Here is a 21,472-nt window from a genome sequence, read left to right on the forward strand (position 1 = left end):
TAATGAAACAAGTAGTTTGTGACAAAGATGCAAATTATGAATTATGATTCATAAAGTTCACAGTGGCAGTGGATACAAGTTTTCCAAAATTCTAATTTTTGCTTGAAATCTTAAATTGTGATATTAACTCATTTAATCCTTATAGTAATCCTATGGGGTAGTTGCTATAAAATATCCTTGTTTTACAGACCACAGAGAGATTGACTTGCGCAAGGCCACACAATAAAAAGGTAAAACTCAAAACCTACTTAGCCAGGTTCCAGAGCCCCACACTTTTATCTACTGCACTTAGCTGTGATGGCATTAAAAAGGGTAAAATAAAGCATTTGGTTACTTTGGCACTATAAATATCATTAGTAACTGTAGTGTCCACTGAGGAGACTTAGGCTAAAAGTCATTCAGACAAGTAAGACCTGATTAGGCCACACTTCATGTCAGATTGACTTAGAAGGATATCGGACAGGAAACAGCATGCCAGCAGAGCAGTGGCAGGCATTCCTCTTCCATGGGAATCCTTGCAGTTTTGTCCAGGGGTTAGTTTTTGGTTCATGAAGTGACAGCTGAGGTGTGAGAGAATGAGACTCACGTAGGTGAGTGCAGAGCTACTCTGGTGAATTAGTTTCCTGTGGCTGCTGTGACAGATTACCACAAACTCGGTGGTTTAAAACCACAGAAATTTATTCTCTCACAGTTCAGGAGGCCAGAAGCCCGAAATCAAGGTCAACAGGACAGGGCAGTACTCTCTCTGGAGGCTCTAGTGGAGAATCAGTTCGTTAAGTCTTTCCAGCTTCCGGTGGCTGGTCTTCATGTCTGTCTGCACTGTCTGTGTGTTTCTCTGAAAACCCTTGCTCCTTCTGCCTCTCTCATAAAAGGATACATGTGATTGCGTTTAGGGCCCACCCAGATAATCCACAATAAGCACCCCCCTCAAGATTCTTAATTTAAACACGTCTTTTGCCATATAAGGTCATCTTTTGTTCAGCCTAGCACACCTGGTTTAGAACATAAACACACACACACACACACACACACACACACACACACACCCCTACACGCCCAGCCCCCAGCCTCCACATCCACACACCCCCACACACCCATCCCAAACAGGAACCAATATCTTTTGTAACTTTTAGGGGCATACTCTTCCTGCAGTCTCTATAGAGAAATGCTCAGTTAAAAAAGCCCTTATGCTGAGGGAATCCCAAAGCTATGGCATCCTACCAGATATTCGTAGTTCATTTGCAGTTCTCTCACTCTAGATTTATTTCATCAATCGAGTAATTTTTACCATAATCAGTGTTGCTAGTAACACAATAGACATTCCACCTTTATCAGGTTTTAGAGGTAAAAGAGCTAGTTAATTCAAGGTCAGATTTGTCCATAGAGGAGAAAGGGTTTTGCTGATAAAAACCTTTGCTCATAAGCTTTCATGATTTATTGATGCTGCCGTAGGCTTTGAGAATAGCAGTGAACTGATGATGATACCCTATTTTTTTTTCCAAAGATGAGGATGTGGCGTAAGATTTGTTTCAGATTTTGTAGATACTGAAATGATACTGTAACCCCTGAATAGTAGGGAGGAGATGTTTTTAATGGATTGGAGAAACATAAATGGTAACATTTTGGTTTGGGGCAGTTGGGGGAGCATGAAGGAAGGAACAGGAAAGTATTACCAGTTATTCCAGATGCCAACATACTTTAATGAAAATTATATTCATTAATATTATAGCATTACCACCAATCTCATCAGAAAAACCGTTAAATTTTGGGAAGCTGTCAAGCTCACAGTGGAGGTGGATATAAGTTTTCCAAAATTCTGATTTCTGCTTGAAATCTCAAGTTTGACCATTGGCAACAAATTACTATTAGTTGCTTTTCTTAAAATGACAGGCTCATTTCATTCATTTTTGAGAAAATGTCTTCCAAATACTGTCTGAATAAACATAGTTTGTGAGTCATTCTTTTCAGTAAAAATGGTATTCCATGAAAAAAGAGGCTAGTTCAATTTACAACTTAGAGAGTCACACACATACTTTCCCTCAATACAGCTGTTGTACTTCAGTGTGGAGCAGAAATGCTTTAAATGAAGTTCTCATTTTGCCACACAGATTATTAAAACAATGTGTACTCAAGGTTTGACATTTAATGAGATGATTTTTACTGCTTCATTAAGGATCTTCTTAAATGAAAATGGCACCAAAAAACTCCCATAAGTGTTTGGTGGTGAAGAATATGATGATTTCTAGTTCATTTTGGTGCCTCTGCCTTGACTCCTGCTAAGGTGCCAGCAGTTTTACTCACCATTACTTTTGCATCATCAGTATAAAAGTCAACAGAGTTAAAAAGAGAAATAATGTCTTAGCATTATAATGAAAATAATTTTGACTTAGCAGACCTCCTGAAAGGGTTTAGGAGACTCCCAGTTGTCCATGAACCACACTTTGAGAACAACTGCATTAGGGATTACAGCATGCATTTTTGATTTATTAAAGTCTAATTGATACATCTTTGCTTTTCTTGGGCAATGCAGGATTCTTAGAGCCTTTACCCTCCTCCTCTCTTTTCTTCTATTGTAGTTGTATATATTAATTCTGTACGTTTTTTTTTTTTCTTTTCTTTTTGGTGAGGAAGATCAGCCCTGAGCTAACATCCATGCCAATCCTCCTCTTTTTTGCTGAGGAAGACCGGCTCTGAGCTAACATCTGTTGACAATCCTCCTCCTTTTTTTCCCCAAAGCCCCAGTAGATAGTTGTATGTCATAGTTGCACATCCTTCTAGTTGCTGTATGTGGGACACTGCCTCAGCATGGCCTGACAAGCGGTGGGTCGGTGCACGCCCGGGATCTGAACCCGGGCTGCCAGTAGCGGAGCGGGCGCACTTAACCACTAAGCCACGAGGCTGGCCCCTGTACATGTTTTAAACACAAAATATTGTTAAAGTTGTCACTCACATGTTCAACATTTTCTTTGTTTGTCGTTTCTTCCTGTGTCTCTGATGTTCCTTTTGAGATCATTTTCTTTTCTGCATGTGGGTCTGCTGTATTCATGTCTGAAAATACCTTTATTTCACCTCATGAAGTATGTGTTAAGGTTTTTTAGTTGTTGTTTTGTACATGGGTTTCCAATTTTTCCACGACCATTTGTTGAAAAGACAATCCTTTTTCTATTGAATTGCCTTTTACCTTGTGAAAAAACAGTTGACTAAATTGGTATGGGTCTGTTTCTGGGTTCCCTATTTTGCTCCATTGATCTGTATGTTTGTCCTTTCCACAACACCATGCTGTCTTGTTTTTTGTAGCTTACTATATTGTCTTGAAATTGGGTAATGTGAGTCCTCTGACTTTGTTCTTTATCAGAATTGTTTTGGCTATTCTAGTTTCTTTTTTTTTTAACTTTTAGATCAGCTTGTCAGTATATACAAAAAAGCTTGCTGAGATTTTGACTGGAATTGCCTTGAATCTATATATCAAATTAGGGAGAACTGATATATTAATAATGTTTTCTATTTTGTGAAATGGTGTCTCTCTCTGATTATTTAGATAGTCTTTGATTTCTTTCATCGGTGTTTTGTTGTTTTCCGCACACAGATCCTACACACATTTTGTTGGATTTATACTTAAGCACTTCATTTATTTGGGGTGTAATTGTAAATGGTATTTTGTAAAAAAAAAAAAAAATTTCAAATTCCAATCATTCATAGCTGGTGTATAGGAATACAATTGACTTTGTATATTGATCTTGAATATTACAGTTATCAGTTCTAGTCATTTCTTTAACTTATCACAGTCTACCTTCAAATTATATCATACCGTGTCAAGCACAGTATGGACCTTACAAAAATGTACTTCCATTTCTCCCATCTTAGTCTTTTGTGTTATTGTCATACAGTTTACTTCTACATATATTATAAACCTCACAACGCATTGTTACTGTTTTTACTTTAAGCAGTCTCTTTTTAAAAATAAACTTTGAGGTATAATTTGCATATATTTAATTTCACCTGTTCTACGTGTTTGATGAGTTTTGACAAATGTATACACTATGTGGCCTTTTGAGACGGGCTTCTTTTGCTTAGCATGACACCTTTGAGGTTCATCCATGCTGTATCAATAGTTCATTCCTTTATATTGCTAAGTAGAGTCCCATTGTATAGATGTACCACAGTTTGTTTATCCATTTACCTGTTTAAGGATATTTGGATTGTTTCCAGTTTTCATTGATTATGAATAAAGCTGCTACAAACATCGTGTATAGGTTTTGGTATGCATATAAGTTTTCACTTCTCTAGGGTGAACACTTAGGAGTGGGATTGCTGGGTCATGTGATAAATGTATGTTTAATTTTGTACTTAATTCTCAAACTATTCCAGAACGACTGTACCATTTTACATTCTCACTAGCAATATGTGAAAGTTCCAGTTGTTCTGCATCCTCATTAACACCTAGTATTGTCATATTTAAAAAATTTCATGAACCTTGAGGGCATTATGCTAAGTGAATTAAGTCAGAGAAAGACAAATACTGTATGATCTCACTATATGTGAAATCTAAAAAAGTTAAACTCATAGAAGCAGAGAGTAGATTGGTGTTTGTCAGGGGAGATGTTGGTCAAAAGGTACAAACTTACAGTTATAAGATAGATAAGTTCTGGGGATCTAATGAACAGCATGGTGATTATAGTTAATAATACTGTATTGTATACTTGCAAGTTACTTAGAGAATAGATCTTAAATGTTCTTACTACTAAAGAAAAGGTAACTATGAGGTAATGGATGTGCTAACTAACCTTATTGTGGTAATCATTTCACATTATATACATATATCAAATCATTATGTTGTACACCTTAAACTTACAGAATATTACATGTCAATTATATCTCAATAAAGCTGGAAGAAAATTTTAGCCATTCAAATAGGTATGTAGTGGTATCTTGTGATCTTAATTGATTTTTGTAGCTTTATAATAGGTCTTAAAATTGGGTTATGTGAGTCCTCCAACTTTATTTTTTTCTGAAATTGTTTTGGTAATCTTAGTTTCTTTGTCTTTACATATACATTTTATGATCAGCTCATCTGTATCTACAAAAAATGCTTCTGGAATTTTTTTTTTTTATTGTTTTAGTGAGGAAGATTAGCCCTGAGCTAACATCTGTGCCCGTCTTCCTCTATTTTATATGTGGGACGCCTGCTACAGCATGGCTTGATAAGCAGTGTGTAGGTCTGTGCCCAGGATCCAAACCTGCAAATCCTGGGCTGCTGAAGTGGAGTGTGTTAACTTAACCACTATGCCACCGGCCTGGCCCCGCTTCTGGAATTTTGATTGGAATTGCACTGAATTTATAAATGAGTTTGGGAAGAGTCGCAGCTTAAAGCTATTGAGTCTTCCAATTCATGAACACAGTATCTCTCTGCACTTATTTGGAATTTTTCATCAGTATTTTGTAGTTTTCAGCATATAGATTCTGCTGTACATACTTTGTTAGAATTATACTTACATATTTCATTTTTTGGAGCTATTATAAATGGTATTGTAAAATTTTTGTTTCCAGTTATTCATTGTTAGTGTATAGAAATACAATTTATTTTTTTGTATGTTGATCTTGTATCCTGTGTCCTTGCCTAACTTGCTTATTAGTTATGGGAGGTTTTGTTTGTTTGTTGGTTGGTTTCGGTAGATTTTTTTTGGGTCAGTTGTGTTTTAAGGAGACATTAAAAAAATAAGAAAAATGTCTTTTATAATTACTTGCGCAGCTCCCCTTTCTGGTGGACTTCATTCTGTGTTCTGCATAAAGATTTTCATCTGGTATAATTTTCCTTCTGCCTGAGAATTTTTTAAAACATTCCTTAGACTGTAGGTCTGCTGGTGTTGAATTCTTTCAACTTTTTGTATATCTGGAAAAGTGTACTTTCACCTTTTTTTGAAAGATATTTTCAATGCTGAGTATAAAATTGTAGGTTGACAAATTTATTTTCCTTTCAGTAACTGTAAAGATGTCGTTCCACTTTATTCCAGCTTGTATTAACTCCAGCAAGAAAATGAATTTCCCATACTTGTGCTGCAGCCTGAAAAGTCTTTCTAGGCAGTAAGCTTGAGGTAATTTTTAGGGCTCACATCCTTTGTTTTCTCTTTCTCAAGGATTACTGTCACACGTTCTCTGATATCCAATGTCTGAAAACCTTTTTTCACACATTTTCTCTGTTTTTTTCAAGTTATTTCATTCAGAAGTAAATTTGGTCCGTTTAACAGCATCTTGGCCAGAAGCAGAAGTCCAAAGACTTAAGAGTTTTAAATCTCAAAATTCCTTATAGAATGGAAGATTGAGATGTCAAGAAGTATGTCATTCCAGTAATTCAAATGTATGTCTTGTATGGAGAAGCTGGATTTAAGGTTTCTCCTGAGACTAGTGGGTTGATATTTATTTCACTGATTTAAAATAGAAATTTGAATATGAGCTTATTTTAGAGACTTGGAGTGGTATTTTGGATGGTTAGTTTTCATATTTTATAGGAAAATATTTTATTTTTTTAATAACTTTATTTATTTATTTTTTCCCCCAAAGCTCCAGTAGATAGTTGTATGCCATAGCTGCACATCCTTCCAGTCGCTGTACGTGGGGCGCGGCCTCAGCATGGCCACAGAAGTGGTGCGTCGGTGCGCGCCTGGGATCAGAACCCGGGCCACCAGCAGCGGAGCGCACGCACCCAACCGCTAAGCCACGGGGCCGGCCCTGAAAATATTTTAAATGAGTATTTAGTGTTAAGGCAGTTTTCTTTTAAATTCAGATTTTTGGTAAAACATGCTTTTAGGACTTGTTTTTCGGATGAACTTTTTCAAATTAATGGAACAGGTTGTTAAAAGAGCCACTACTAATGGGAGATAGTTGAATTTGCTTGATACTTTATTACTTGCACTCCTTTCAGTTCTTGAGTTAAAAACCTTTCAAGTCATATTGGAAAAATTTATAGTTATGATAGGCTGGAGCATGGTTACCTTCTAGTGGTTTAATAGACATGAGCCCTTGTGAAGTATCTAAGGAGTGGGTAGTGTAACTGTTTAGTTGTCCCTTGATCTTTATTAATCAGCAAATAATTTGTGTTTTGCTTTCTTGCTAATTCCTGCAGTTTGTAAATCACAGTGGCAGGTCAGATTTTCCTCAATATTTGTTTGGGTGTTTTTTCTTACTGTTTCTTAGGAGTTTTATATATTCTGAATATGAAAGTATATTTTCCCAGTTTGTGACACACCCTTGTACTGTGGTTTATTTTTTTGTTTTTTTTTTTTAAATAAACTGAAGCCCCAAATATTGATGTAGTGGAATTAATCTATCAACCTTTTTTTTCCCATGACTTGCATTTCTGGTCTATTTTTAAAGAAATCGTATCTTATCCTGATGTCAAAGACAATTTGCTATGTTTTCTTCTTAAAGGTTTAGATAGTTTTGCCTTTTATATTTAGGTCTTTAATCCATCTGGAATAGATTTTTGTATGTGTGGATATAGGAGTCTAATGTCTTTTTTTTTTTCTTTCTCCCCTTAGAAATAACCGTATTGGCTCACCAACATTTTTTATTAGGTTATTGTTTGCCCATTTTGTTATAAGTTTCCATATGTATGAAAGTGTGTTTCTGAGGTCTTTATTCTGTTGCTAAATATTTGTATTCAAGCACCAGTTCTCTTTATTTCTGTATCTTTATTGTAATTCATGATATGGTACAGTGCCAACTTCCTTTTGGTTATATTTGTTAATGTTTCTTTTTCTTTTTTCTTTAAATCTTTTTCATATTATATTTTAGATGTGTCTAATAAATTGCATAAATCTGGATTTTAAAAAATTCTGCTGAAAATGTGTTTTTAACCTAGCGTATTTATTGCATTTACATTTGTTGTGATTAAAATATTGCATTAAACTGTTCATTTTAATATGTCCACAAATTGATCCGCTTCTTTGCTCTGCTTTTCTTTCCTATTCATGTTTAGAGACTTTTTGAATATGAAGATTCTTCTTTGGTGCTGTAGAAATTCTTTTAGGTCGGGGATGTCATAGTAGTGTGTTTGATTTTGGCTTATACATTGAATTGCTGTTAGTTGAGGACTATGTACAGTTAAATTCTTGCCTGAAGTTTGTGGTGTTCTATACAGGTCAAGTGAATTCAGGCTTTTGGTTACAAATATTCAGGATAGTTTCTTCTCCACTCATTGCCATTATGAGATGGGCAATTTTCTTTGTCCTTCAAGACCAGTTTTAAAATAAAATTTAAAAAGGTTTGGGCCGGCCCCATGGCTTAGCGGTTAAGTGTGTGCGCTTTGCTGCTGGCAGCCCGGGTTGGATCCCCGGGCGCGCACCGATGCACCACTGCTCTGGCCATGCTGAGGCCGCGTCCCACATACAGCAACTAGAAGGACGTGCAACTATGACATACGACTATCTACTGGGGCTTTGGGGGAAAAAATTAAAAAAAAAAAAAAGTTTGATTATCATCATATTTTAGTTTACACTTAGATTGAAGATGTAGCCCATTGACGTCTCAGTGTTACGGGAATGATGTCTTATTTAACCCCTCTTCTTGGGTGGCCCCCAGGCTTTGTGTTCTGTCCCCTGAATGAGGCCTCTAAACCCAACACTCAGTTTCACACAGGCTTTCAAATGTCCTCAGTGCATAGAGTTGCTTCAGTACTATCTCTGAGTTCTCATCCCCTCCAAACCCATTCTTCCTAACTTTCTTGCTACTAGGTCAAGTGCACAGTAAGAGCCTTGTGTTATTCCCGCTGCCACAGTGTTTAGTCTGACATTTTTAGTTTTCGGTAGAGTGGTTGTCCAGGTGGCCTGAAGTGGAAGTACTTTCCAACCCTTTTAATTTTATGGCACACAAGGAAAAGTGATAGTTTGTACTAATTACGGGGAGAAACTACTGAAGGCGCTTAAGATTGGTGATGGTACATAAACAAGGGCTCTGGCTGAGAGGTTCGGAGTGCCCTGGCACCCTGGCTGTTTTTTGCCTGGCAGCCTCAGAGGCTGAGGCTATCTCTGTTTCAGCACTCCTTTTACCCATTCCCAGTACATTTGTTGGAAAGCTTTAGATGTAGAATATAAATCTCAGAAACAGAGCTGTTGTTAAGTTTTTTAGTTCATGAGAAAGGGGGGGAATTACAGATCCTGAATCATGCTGGGCCAGTACAGAATTGCACAGGAAAGAAAAATGTAATTAGATTCTTTCTTTACAATACAAGAAAATATTGGTGAATGTCTATCAGGTCAGGGGCTGGGGATTTTCTAATTCTAAATCGAACTTATATACTGTAAAGGAAGTGGTGGTTAGTTTTGAGAAAATAGGGAACCTTTTACATCAAACACTCTGTAAAGAATTCATAGGCAAATGCACACCAAGAAGAGATATTATATAACATTATATATAAAACATCTTTTATATATAAATAGCACTTGACAAATCATTTAGGAAAAAAACTGTTCATAATCCAATAGAGAAATGTGCACAGTCTATGAACAGGTTGATAGTTCATGAAAGAAGTAATAAACTTAGCCAATAAATATTTGGAAAAAAGTAATCAAAGAACTGAAAGTGAACCCTGCTAGTGGAAGATTATATTGGTTTAGCTTTGCTGGTGGTATCAAAAGCCTAAATTGTGCTTTTCATTTGACTGTGAGGAACTTATCCTAAAGAAATATAAGTTGGCCAAATTATGTTCATCAGGTAATAATAATAGTAAAAACTTGGTTAGCAATCAGATACTCTTCAGTAGAAACAAATTACGGTTTAACTGTTCAGCAAAATGCTATGCAGATGTTAATTTTGATGTAGATCTATATGTTTTGACATGGTAAGCAGTTAATATATTGAATGGAAGAAATAGTTTATAAAACTGCATGAATAGATTTGTACTATTTGTATATATGCGTAGAGAAAAGTCTGGAAGGGTATATTCAGACTGATTAAAAAGTTTTTTTGTTTTTTTTGAAGCACTATATTTGGGGAGGAGCCTTTACTACGTTGCAGTTTCTCTAGTTTTAGGATTGTTCATTTATTTAATAGATAAATCTAAGTGCCTACTACATATTAGAAATTGTAGAATTCAAAGTATATTATTTTCAGTGGAGCTCATGCTCATAAATGTAATGTCTCCTCCCTTCTTCCCCCAATAAAGTGCTCACTGCTTCCTTTTTTGTGCATTTATTATTTCAGAAATGTGTGTAAGGCAAGTGAATGCATACTTTGCTACCTAAGATATTAATTCGAACTGCATATATTATAGCAAGCATCCAGGTTATAGCAGGCGTAATAGAGTCTTTTACCTTCATGAAGATTTGGTCTACATAATTTTGTTGTAGATGGCTTTCTTTTGGTTTGTTTATTTTTGGAACTCTTGTGTTAAATGTGTACAGCTGAAATGACAAGGAGAATGTTTGCTTGTAAGATTGTCTCTGTCTACTTCTAGATAAATAATAGACCCTGTGGAGTAGCAAGCAAATGATGTAAAAAATAGGGTATAATGCCTACTGCTTAATATGGGAAATCGCAGAATTACTCTGGGCTTTATTCACAGAAGTCACTGCTGAAATTCAATATCATACTCTCCTTACCTCCAAATTTTAAATATACGTTATTTTTAAGATTATTCAAGACTTAATTCATATGCTTACTTTGAATGAGGCTTTATAAATAATGTACTTGAATGTACTCCATCTGCACAATGTTACATTTAGCATGATATGGAAGAAAATTATTTGGAAAATAACTTAGCTGTTTTGACACAACAGCCTTTTTTAAATTTAATGTTGGCCCTGGGTGTGTATGTATGTATGTGTGTGTGCTAACGTAGAATTCATTAGTTTGTTTGGCTGCATGCATCAATAATAAAGGTTTTAGAGTTAGTAGTAAACTAGCAGTTTGTTGATGGTTGAGACAGTACAGCTTAGTTTGCTTTGTTGCAGCTGTATTTGGCCTTTCTTTGCCAAATATACTAAAGAGAGAAAATAACAACACTAGGTAAACTAAGGAGATATAATTCAGAAGATAGAAAGAAGTAGGGTGAAGCCATTTAACGTTTTCCAAATATACACCACATTTTGTCTGAACTGGTGTATTATCCTTTATATATACGTATATGAGCAGTAGAGTTTTTCTGCCACAGGTAGCTTTTGAATATGGAAACTTGAGCTTTTTTGGTTGGTTTATTTTTGTTTTGTTTTGTTGTTGCTGATTTGTTTTGGATGTATGTGCCCTTTTTTTTGGAATAATGATGATTGCTTTTTATATGATTTAAAATAAAGCAAGGTGAGAAAATATGGTAAAGCACTGGGGCTAAATCTTCCTGTGGGATGGTGGGAACAGGAAGTGGTGATCTTATGGGTTGCTTTTCTGCTTGATGTGGAGGTAGAATTGTGGAACCTAGTGTATAGGAGTGTAAGAGGAGTTGCTGCTTGTGGAGGTCCTCTTTCTTGGAAATGACTTTAGGTCCCTAGGCATGGCCTGAGTTGAACACCTTACTACTCAGAGGCTCTGGAGCCATACTGTTTGAATCCAGCCTCTGCTAGTTCATAGCTCTGTGACCTTGAGCACAGGATTTACTTTGTCTGTGCCTCAGTTTTCCTATCTGTGAAGTAGGGTCTCCCTAGCTCATAGAGTAGTTGTGAGGATGAAATGAATAAGTATGTGTAAAGTGCTTAGAATAGTGTCTGGTACATATCAAGAGCTCAAACAGTTAGCTATCAACACTTGAATTACTATATTATCTAGTTTGATTTCAGTAGTGTAGTTCTGTGAGAATATTTTGCAGTAGCAAAGTATTTTCAATAGTTTATTTGAAAGGAATGGTACTTAAGGTGCCCTGATAGTGTCTCAAGTGATGCTTACTTACTCATTAGCATCCAGCACATCCAGAATGTAGGGTAGTAGGTCCAGGGAGGCTGAGAAATCCAGGATAGAGACTGATTATGCTTAAATTTTGTTATACTGACTTTGTTGTGATGCAAAAGATATACATTAGTTACATATTGGAGAGAGGGAGATAGGGTAGAGTAACAAATGTATCAGTGAGCTTCTCTAAAATGTTAGGTATAAGTGACAGTTAACTAGATTTCTTTTTTGTATGTGTTAATGATTATTTCATTAGGCGGCTGTTTTTTTGTTGTTGTTGTTTTAAATGAGGAAAGAGGGAGACATACTCATTTATCTCTTAAATCAAAGAATTCTCAGAGACAGTCAGTTCCGGGCCGCTCTGGAACTCTACTGTTGCAGGAATTTGGGCTTCTGTTTTCCTACTCTCCATCCTCAGCTTGTGGCTTCCACCATCTAGGTGATTTCAGCTAGGGGAAGGAGGGGTTGAAGCAGTGCATGTCCTTTGCTTATATCCCACTGGCCAGAACTTAATTACCATGCCACACCTACAAGGATGGCTGGGGATCCCAGTATTTATTCTGTGTAGACATATGCCTAATTAAATTTAAGGGTTCTATTAACAGAGAAGCAGAGGAGAATGGATATCAGGGACACCTAGAATCTGAAGCAAGTTACAGAACAATGTTTATATAAATAGTACATATTAATACTAAGGTGGGAAAATATATGTGCTTGCATCTGCACAAAATAATCTTGAATATAGTAGAAAGTTTTTAACAATTGTTGCTTCTAGGAAAGGGAGCCTGGGTGGCTGGGGTCAGGATTGGGAGAGAGTCTTGTCACTGTATACCCCTTAGAATTGGTGATGTGTAAGTTTTAGCTTTTCAAAAATAGTAAATGATATTGAGAGGAAAAGTATGGAAGTCTGATATATAAATTCAGGAATAGATATGTCATTAAAAATCAATAATCTTTAAGGTGATCATTTTAAGTGTGTAACTCTTCCCTCATTAAAAAAGAATGTGGTGTGTTGAAATTCCAAAAAAATGGTTTAGACTCAGGTAGTTTCAACCCTTTCAAATTCCTAAGATGTTTTAAAAGCAATCAGGCACAGGCATTGCTGAGTGTCTGCAAAGGGGACGAATTCTCCTGATTTATGAGGCATATTTCTGGGAAGGATATCAGCTTTAACGATGCAGAGATTTTTAGCATTTTGAGGGAGCAGGTCAGGATAGTATGGTTATTTAGAAATTCTGTAAATTGAAAGTGAATAAACTAATCGTGGAATTAAGTCAAGAGAGATGTGCTCATATATATGCACATGTGTTTGTGTCTAGGTATGTATTATATATAATATTACACGTTGTATCCTCATATCATAGAAGCCCAAGGAATCTTTAAAAAAATACAGCTCAGGGGCTGGCCCGGGAGCATAGCGGTTAAGTGCACGCGCTCCGCTGCTGGCGACCCGGGTTCGGATCCCGCTTGTCAAGCCATGCTGTGGCAGCGTCACATATAAAGTAGAGGAAGATGGGCACGGATGTTAGCCCAGAGCCAGTCTTCCTCAGCAAAATGAGGAGGATTGACAGATGTTAGCTGAGGGCTGATCTTCCTCACACACACACACACACACACACACACACACACACACACACACAAATAGAGCTCAGAATTGTATCCAAAGTAAGAAGTCTCCTTTTTAACTCTCACTAAGATAGCTTAGTAATTTATGTTTTAATTCTTTGCATTGATGTGAGCCAAAGATGGCTCATTTAATTTTGAGCATACTTAAGTTTCCTTCCCTTCTGATTGAACCGAATTAAACTTGCTTGTAAGTTATACCCATTCATTGGTCTGACGTTTGGAGCTACCTAAAGTGCAATTAATTTTTTCTCCTGAGTGACAGCTTTTTAAAATATTTGAGTAAAGCTACAGCATCCCTGATGATTCTCCTCAGCTAAACTCAGTTAAAATAATTTTCATATGAGAGTTTCTCCATCCTTCACCAAACCTGTAGCCCTCTGTATGTTATCACCTGTTAAAATGTGGCAGTCAAAACTGATAATGATGTTAGAGATCTGGTCAGAGTAGACCTTGGTGAGCTGATTATTGGTGTTGATTTGTATAATATGCTTTATTAATTTGGGCCATGAGTACTTTTTTAGTAGCCATATTTCATGGATGACATGTTGACCTGTAGTCTGTTTAATCCCTTAATCTTTTGTAAGTAGTCAGCTGGCTGCTAAAACATTTTGTATGTCTGTGGCTGACTGTTAGGAATTATGGGCAGGATTGCATCCTTGTTTTTATTACATTCAACCTAAAAATTTTGGTTCATTTAAAGCCATTGGGGTATTTAAACCTACATTAATTTTTCTGCCATTTGTATGTCACCCAGCAACTTCAGCTAATCCTTTAAATGGAAAAAAAAATCATTTGTTTAAAAGTTGCCTATATTTAACAATTCTAAAATATTAACAAGTGTCATATTTTAGCTAGGCACTGACCAAGTTCATCATAAAAAACTAATGCTTAATATTTAAAAAAATCGTTACGTCTGTGTTCATGAGATCTAAACATTGTCTGTCAAGGTTTAGAAATAGAGGGTAATGATAACATTACTGTTCTGAGGTAACCGATTTTTCAGATAATAAAAATAAAGCAGATACTTAGCACAAATTGTATTGAACATTGTGGAAAGTGGCACTAAAATGGGAGGAAGACATTCAAGCACTCTACCTAGCTGGGAGGATCTTAGTTTACTCTTCTTTGATTCTAGTATTTAATTGTTAACTCTTTCATTCTCACTGTTTTTTCCAGTTAGGTGATAAGGATTATCGATGTATAAGCCACTAACTATAAACAATTATAGAATATAGAAGGTGGGTTTTGTGGATGGCATTGCTCGTCCCCAGTGCGATATTCCATTATTTTTATGGGCTTTTCATTTATAAACGTAAGAAATTTTGCTTTCCTGATATTTAGCCTATGGATTGAATATTGTTTTTTTTTAAGCTTTAAAAATTATCTAGCTCTACACTCTATTGACCACGTGTCTATTTAAATTTTTTTTTAAAAAAAGTTTTTTTTTAAATAAATTTTTATTTATTTATTTTCCCCCAAAGCACCAGTAGATAGTTGTATGTCATAGTTGCACAGCCTTCTAGTTGCTGTATGTGGGACACAGCCTCAGCATGGCCGGAGAAGCGGTGCGTCGGTGCACGCCCGGGATCCGAACCCGGGCCGCCAGCAGCGGAGCGCGCACGCTTAACCGCTAAGCCATGGAGCCGGCCCTATTTAAATTTAAATAAAAATTAAATAATTTAAAAATTCAGTTGTTGACTTGTACTAGCCATGTTTCAAGTGCTCAATAGCCACATGTGTCTAGTGGCTACTATTTTGGGCAGCACAGATTACAGAACATTTTTATCATTGCAGAAAGTGCTCTATTGAATGGTGCTATCTAGATACAAGTGATTTTCATTCAAATTTCTGACTATTCTCACACTAAAAGATGAACCCTAGAGGAAAGCATAATAATTCTTTAATGATTTTTATAAGAATAGAAATAGTATAGGTTAATTATGAAAAATCTAGAAAATACAGAGAAGTAAAGCAAACAAAATAAAGTTTCTGTATGGCCCGACTATAGACTTTCTATTGTTAACATTTGTTTTACATTTGAGTCCATTTTCTCTGCACGTGTGTAAAAACACTCTATACCTTTTAACAGGAAATATTTTTGCTTTATAGAAGTTTATCTGAACTTTATTCTAAATCTAAACTAACTACATATCTTCTATGTTTATAATTAGCCTTTTGACTAAAAATATCATTATAAAAATACTGTGTTTCATTCTAGAGTATTGTATGAGTTAGGAGTATTGGAAATTATCCCCAGTTATTTATTTTCCTTTAAATGCTCTTTAAAAATTTTAAGTTTTTGCCTATATCTGATATCAGTGTTTGCCTCAAATATTTCAAGTAAATTCATGAAGTTGCTCGATAAAATGGTGACACGGCGCTTGGAAACTTTATTCTGCGTTTTTGCTCATCTTCATTTGGTTTGATATTTGGCTCTGTCAGCATCATCTTTGACCACCAACATTAATTAGTAGGTTCATGTTGGCTTTGTTGGAAATTATTATGAATTTATTAATCAAGCCTGAGTGTATGGCTAGGTGAATTTAAAATCTGCCCATTCTGGTTTTTACTTGGTGTTATGTTTCATGATGATCAGAATTATGTATAGTATTCATTTTAGATGTGTTCCTTTGTTTTATGGGAAATGGAAAATAGGCAATAGATGATCATAGTAGTGGCATCAAGGTATGGTAATAAGAGGAAGTACAGAATGTTGCCATCTTTTTGCTTAAATCATTAAAGAAAATTTCTTCATTTATATCTTGAGTCCTTTTTCACCATGAAACCATATTTGCCTGTAAATTTAATGCTCGTCAGCAATAAGAAATTATCAGAGAAGAATAAGAAAAGTTTCTAAATATTTTACTGAGTTAAAAAAAGACAATAACTCTTTTAATGAGTGCTTTATTTACAGTGCCATTATTGGCTTTAAAAAGTCACTCCTTTTATTTAATGTAAAATTAAGAATTGTCATAGTGCAGCCCAAAAATTTTATAAATTTCTCTGATATTAAAAAACACTGAAGTAAATTGTATTTTTGTACTCTAACCATCTGCCAGATAGGATTATATATGACTTAAATAAAGAAGATCTTGAGATTTCATGCCTCCAAATTATAGTAATTTCTGAGACTTCAGCATAGCATTCAGACTCTTAATTATAGAGAAGCAGAATGATTAGTTTTCAGTGATTGTGATTTGGTGCATATGCATGCTTAGATAGCTAAGAGTGGAATAAGAACTGAAGATGGTCCTTTTATAAATGTTAGGCTTTAAGGTTAGTAGAATCATCCCAGAAATTGCCTTGTTTAGGATGGCTTCTCCAAACTTGATGAGTATTTATGTACGTGCTTTGGAGAGGTAAATTTTAGGAGATGCATTTTGAGACTCTCCATCAAAGGCTCTATATTTTTACAGGAGAGGAAAATTCAAGGCATTTTAAGTGGGTACTCTGCCCCACATCACTTTTTCTTATCCCATCAAACGCTCTTGAAGTGGTGGTGAAAGGATTTTTTGATAATGGAAGCTATTCTAGTTCCTTTCTTTGTGGGCACCAAACCTGGGAGTGTGCCCAGAGATTTGAGAAATCATACACATTTCTTTCTTAAGTGACTCCAGGATACATTGTAACACATAACAACATTGTAGAGTAAATTGTTAGCAGGGAAATTCTGACAAAATTATTGGGGAACTTGAAGCAATCTTGAAAGAGAACTGTTTTCTTATCTAAGGAGAAGGTAAAGAAACAGTTATTAAGTACCTATAGAGTGTTAAGCACTGTGATAAACCCTTAGAGAAGTTTTCTAATTTTAATCCTTTCGTTAGCCCTTTGAGTGTTGTTAAAACAGAATCAGAGAGGATAAGTTCCTCAGGATCTCCTGTAGCTAATGACAACTGGAATTTGTTAGATTCCAGAATTCTGTTCTTTCCACCGTTCATTTTCTCCTGCAGTCTCCTGGATTATAAAAAAAGAATGATATCCTTAAAATATTATTTTCTTCTTCAGGGAAGAAACGGTGAGAGTGAGTGCATTTGCATGTATTGGAGTTGGGGTAAGATTAGGAATAGAGTTAGAGTTGGTGGGTTTGAAGTATATCATGAGAAGACAATTGAAACGCAGTTTATGGTAGTTTAACCTGGTAGAGGTTATGGCAAAAAGTACCTGTTCAGTGTAAATGGTAGCTGTTATTATTACTCTGGAGATTCTATGAATTCTCACATAATTCAGTAAAGTTCTTCCCATCTGTGGGAAAGATGGGTATCATTTGTGTATATCAACAGAGACCACAGTAATAATTTAGATTTGCATCTTATGAATAAAGTTATCAAAGTGCCTATATTATCTTATTTGGCAAATATTTCCATTTTATAGATAAGAAAAGCACTTATGCCATAACTAGTGGCTCTTTTAATAAATACTTAGGTATTCTAAAGAATGTTTCATTGACTATGTCTGAGGTTGAAGTGAAATATATTGATTTCTTGGGTGATTGAACGGAGGATATATGCATTATCTCAGGAAGGAAATACATTTTAGGGTTTTGTCTTTCTCTTAAATGTTTGTATTTTTTATTTCTAGGCTGTTCGCTGCTACGAATCTCTAATCTTAAAAGCTGAAGGAAAAGTGGAGTCTGATTTCTTTTGTCAATTAGGTCACTTCAACCTCTTATTGGAAGATTATCCAAAAGGTAATTTTTTCCCTTGTTAATTACTATTTGATTTATATATGTTTTAAAAATGTCATTTTTTGTACTCTATCAAGGGTACTACCATTTTTACTTCTAAGCAATTGTAAGATTATAAACATCTTAAACAATGAGAAAGAAAAGTGGAGTAGATGGAAATGTGTAGAGTTTATGTAACTCCAAGTAAATCATCAGTGCATTTATACTTTCTTCTTTATGCTATAAAACTTCCATTTTAGCTAGAAAATATTTGAATGAAAATCTGATCTATAGCCATGTTATTCTAAAGGTAAGTAAAACAGAGAGATGATCATGTATGAGCTTGAGCATTGGATAAAACAAGTTTTTTTATTAACTTGAAAATTTTTTCCTATGAGAAATAAGTGAGTTAAATAACTGAAGATAGTCTTCCAAGATGTGTTCTTTTTACGATACCAAGCTGCTGACTCAGACCATTTCTCACTTAGGAAGTTAAAAGCACCCGCAAATACCACTCCCCTCAATACTAAAGGCAAAATCCATAGCAAAGAAAAACTGTATCCTTATAAGCAAGAACATTTTAACCTTTTGATGATAGTATACATCTTAATGTGGAGTGGATGGACGTATTAATACTTGTTTTCCACAAATGTGTTTAGTGGGCAGAACAACTGGCAGGTTGTTCCAGGGCTAGAGTGAAGAATTGTTGGTGTTTAATGTTGATGTTTTATTATGCCACTTTTCTGTTAGGTCAAATGAACACTTTCCTAATGAAAATGCAATTTTAGTTTGAGACAAATATAATCTAGTTTAGGCTTATTTTGCCGGCTCATCTCTATTGTTTATAGCTGCATTACCATTAACAGATTATATAAACATCCTGATCTGTCTTCTAATCTGTAAATGAAGGGAGGAGGCGATAACTCAGGGGTTTTGGGATTGCTATGTGAAACTGGTTAGCACTTAGCAAAATGGCTTCAGGATAATAGGTATTAATACTCTATTAGACATTTTAATTAAAACTAGTAATTTATTTAAAGGAAACCATTATACAAAAGAAATATATAGAATTCTGTGCAATCTGATTTTTCAGTGCTGCACCTTTTACTTTAAGAGCACATAGGCAGAGACCCAGATTTGAAAATTAGGTTTGCATATGGGGCTGTATGTCCTTACTGCTTAGTGGTCATTAAAATATATATATATTAACATATATATATATGTTAGCTTTTAAAATTTTATTATAGTCTATGAATTTAGCTACATTTTCCATTTATAAAATGTTTGGCTGTGAAGGTAATGAAGAATCCAGGGATATTTGTTTTGGAGGTGTTTTTCTCTTTTTTGGAAGGTGAGATAGGGGGCATGTGGCAACTAGACTATGTTGGCAAACTAGCTGGTGGGAATAATCTAATAAGATGAGAGAAGAGAAGGATAACCTAAGGATTTAAGTCCTTGAAAAGATGTGCTCTGAGACCCATTTACTGTTGTGTAGATGAACTGGCCACTGATAGGTAGGCGGTAGATTGGTTATTTGTAATAGGAAGGAGAGAATGGATGCAGAGGTATACATAGGTATTTTAGTATATTTTAGTATTTCAAGGTGATGGCTTCTATTTCCTAGATGTGAGTTTTTTTTAATCCTCCTTGAGGCTTTATTGACCACATTCTCACTTTAAAAAAATTCCTTTTTAAAATACTAATTATTAGATTCTTTCTATCCATTCTCTTCACCGTCTTCCTGTAAGTTCCCAAACTAGAGCCAGTCTTGAATAGCCCCTCCTTCACATACACACCATCACCACCACCACCAATTTATGGAGACATTTGTTATCTCAGGCTGCTTTCTCCTCTCTTTGGATCCAGTACAAGGTGAGAACCTCTAACCTCAGCCAAATAGACGTTTATTTTTAGAGAACAGATTATAAACCATAACTTTTGGGGGAGTAAACATAAACCACACAATGAACATGTGAGTAAACTGCTCAGGTATATGTATGTGGGGGACTTACTGGCCCTGTTATTCTGAAGACAATTCTTTAATTATTGTCCTGAGTCCTCTTCTTTGTGTGAAATTTTCTGAGCTTGGAGTTCCTTGTGAAAAACTGCTTCTACTTTTGCGGTAGAAAATGGTAGAACCTGTTTTGTGTACATTTTGGGCTGTGGTTTTTCTGCCCTTATTTGTTAATTCTGATTCCATCTGCTTCCTGTCTTATAGGAATTCCTAAAAATTTCTGATCTGTAGATGGTATACTTTGGTTATCTTTACTGTTATGGATTTATTCACTAAAAAATATCTTTTCTGTCATTTCAGATGAATTTGAAGCAGAAGGAAAAAAGGCTTTGTAAAACTTTTTTTTTTAGCCTTTTTGGTTGGTAATATGTATGAAGAGTTTAAAACAAATTCTGTCACTTGATTTGGTCATTTGGCTTCTAGGAATTTATCTTAAAAAAGTAACTGGTTAGAGGATTATGGGAAAATGGAGGCTCAATGCACTTGGCCTAGTATTGGATTCCTTTGGAGGGTAAGGAGTGTCTTTAGGATCAACACCTGTGAAAGGTAGCGGATGGAACCAGGATTGGACAGAGGGAGAAGTTAAGCTGTGACAGCCTTGGCCAACTCCATGGGGAGCCCTTCAGAGCTATCCAAGTTGGGCCAAGATGACCAGGCCTTTATACTCTATCCATTTGATATTGAATGTGGGCTAGCCTGGGAAGGAGTATGACCTTGGGCAAGGTGACTCGGCAGCTAAGGCAGCTTCACAGCTAGAGGCTATCTGCAGGCAGGACTCCCAACAGTCTTTCCTTGAAGTGGGATTTGAGTGATTCTTCACAGTGTCTAGCATACCTCCTTTCCACTCCTAACCCCAAAGCTAACCCATTAACCTCTGCTGAACCAAACAGCTGATGGAGCTGTCAGACAGACTGCCTTAAGCCATGGGGATGGTGCAGTGATTTCTCTTCTTTGGGTTGGAGAACAGCCTGAGGCACAGAGAACCTTGGGCAGAAGGACAAGCATATATATTCTTGTGAATATATGTGTTGTATCTTAGAAGGAGTTTAATTAATAGAAATTATGTGTGGCAAATTATAGGAGAGGATAGTCACTAAGTTAAATTAGTTGCTTAGAGAATCAAGTAGCAAATTACCTCAAAGCATGCAGCAAAATTATAAAAAATTATGAGGTAAGAGACTTAGGGAATAGATAGTGAGAATTCCAGAAGTAAAAAAAATTATTTGAAGGAGATATAATAATTAATCATTCCTGATATTAATGTAAAACCTTGAAACTTTAAAAAATAGTTTCTTCAT

General features: G+C 35.6%; 1 protein-coding gene across 14 annotated transcripts in view; it reads left to right on the plus strand.

The window, feature by feature from the left end:
- KDM6A (lysine demethylase 6A) overlaps window positions 1-21,472 on the plus strand; it is a 200,495-nt gene that overhangs the window by 49,563 nt on the left and 129,460 nt on the right. For all 14 annotated transcript variants that reach the window (XM_058535698.1, XM_058535699.1, XM_058535700.1 and 11 more), the window contains exon 3: window positions 18,076-18,184. In XM_058535698.1, the coding sequence (XP_058391681.1) occupies window positions 18,076-18,184 (109 nt within the window). The remainder of the gene's footprint in view (window positions 1-18,075; window positions 18,185-21,472) is intronic.

This window comes from Diceros bicornis, chromosome X (genome assembly GCF_020826845.1).
Source record: "Diceros bicornis minor isolate mBicDic1 chromosome X, mDicBic1.mat.cur, whole genome shotgun sequence".
NCBI lineage: Eukaryota > Metazoa > Chordata > Mammalia > Perissodactyla > Rhinocerotidae > Diceros > Diceros bicornis.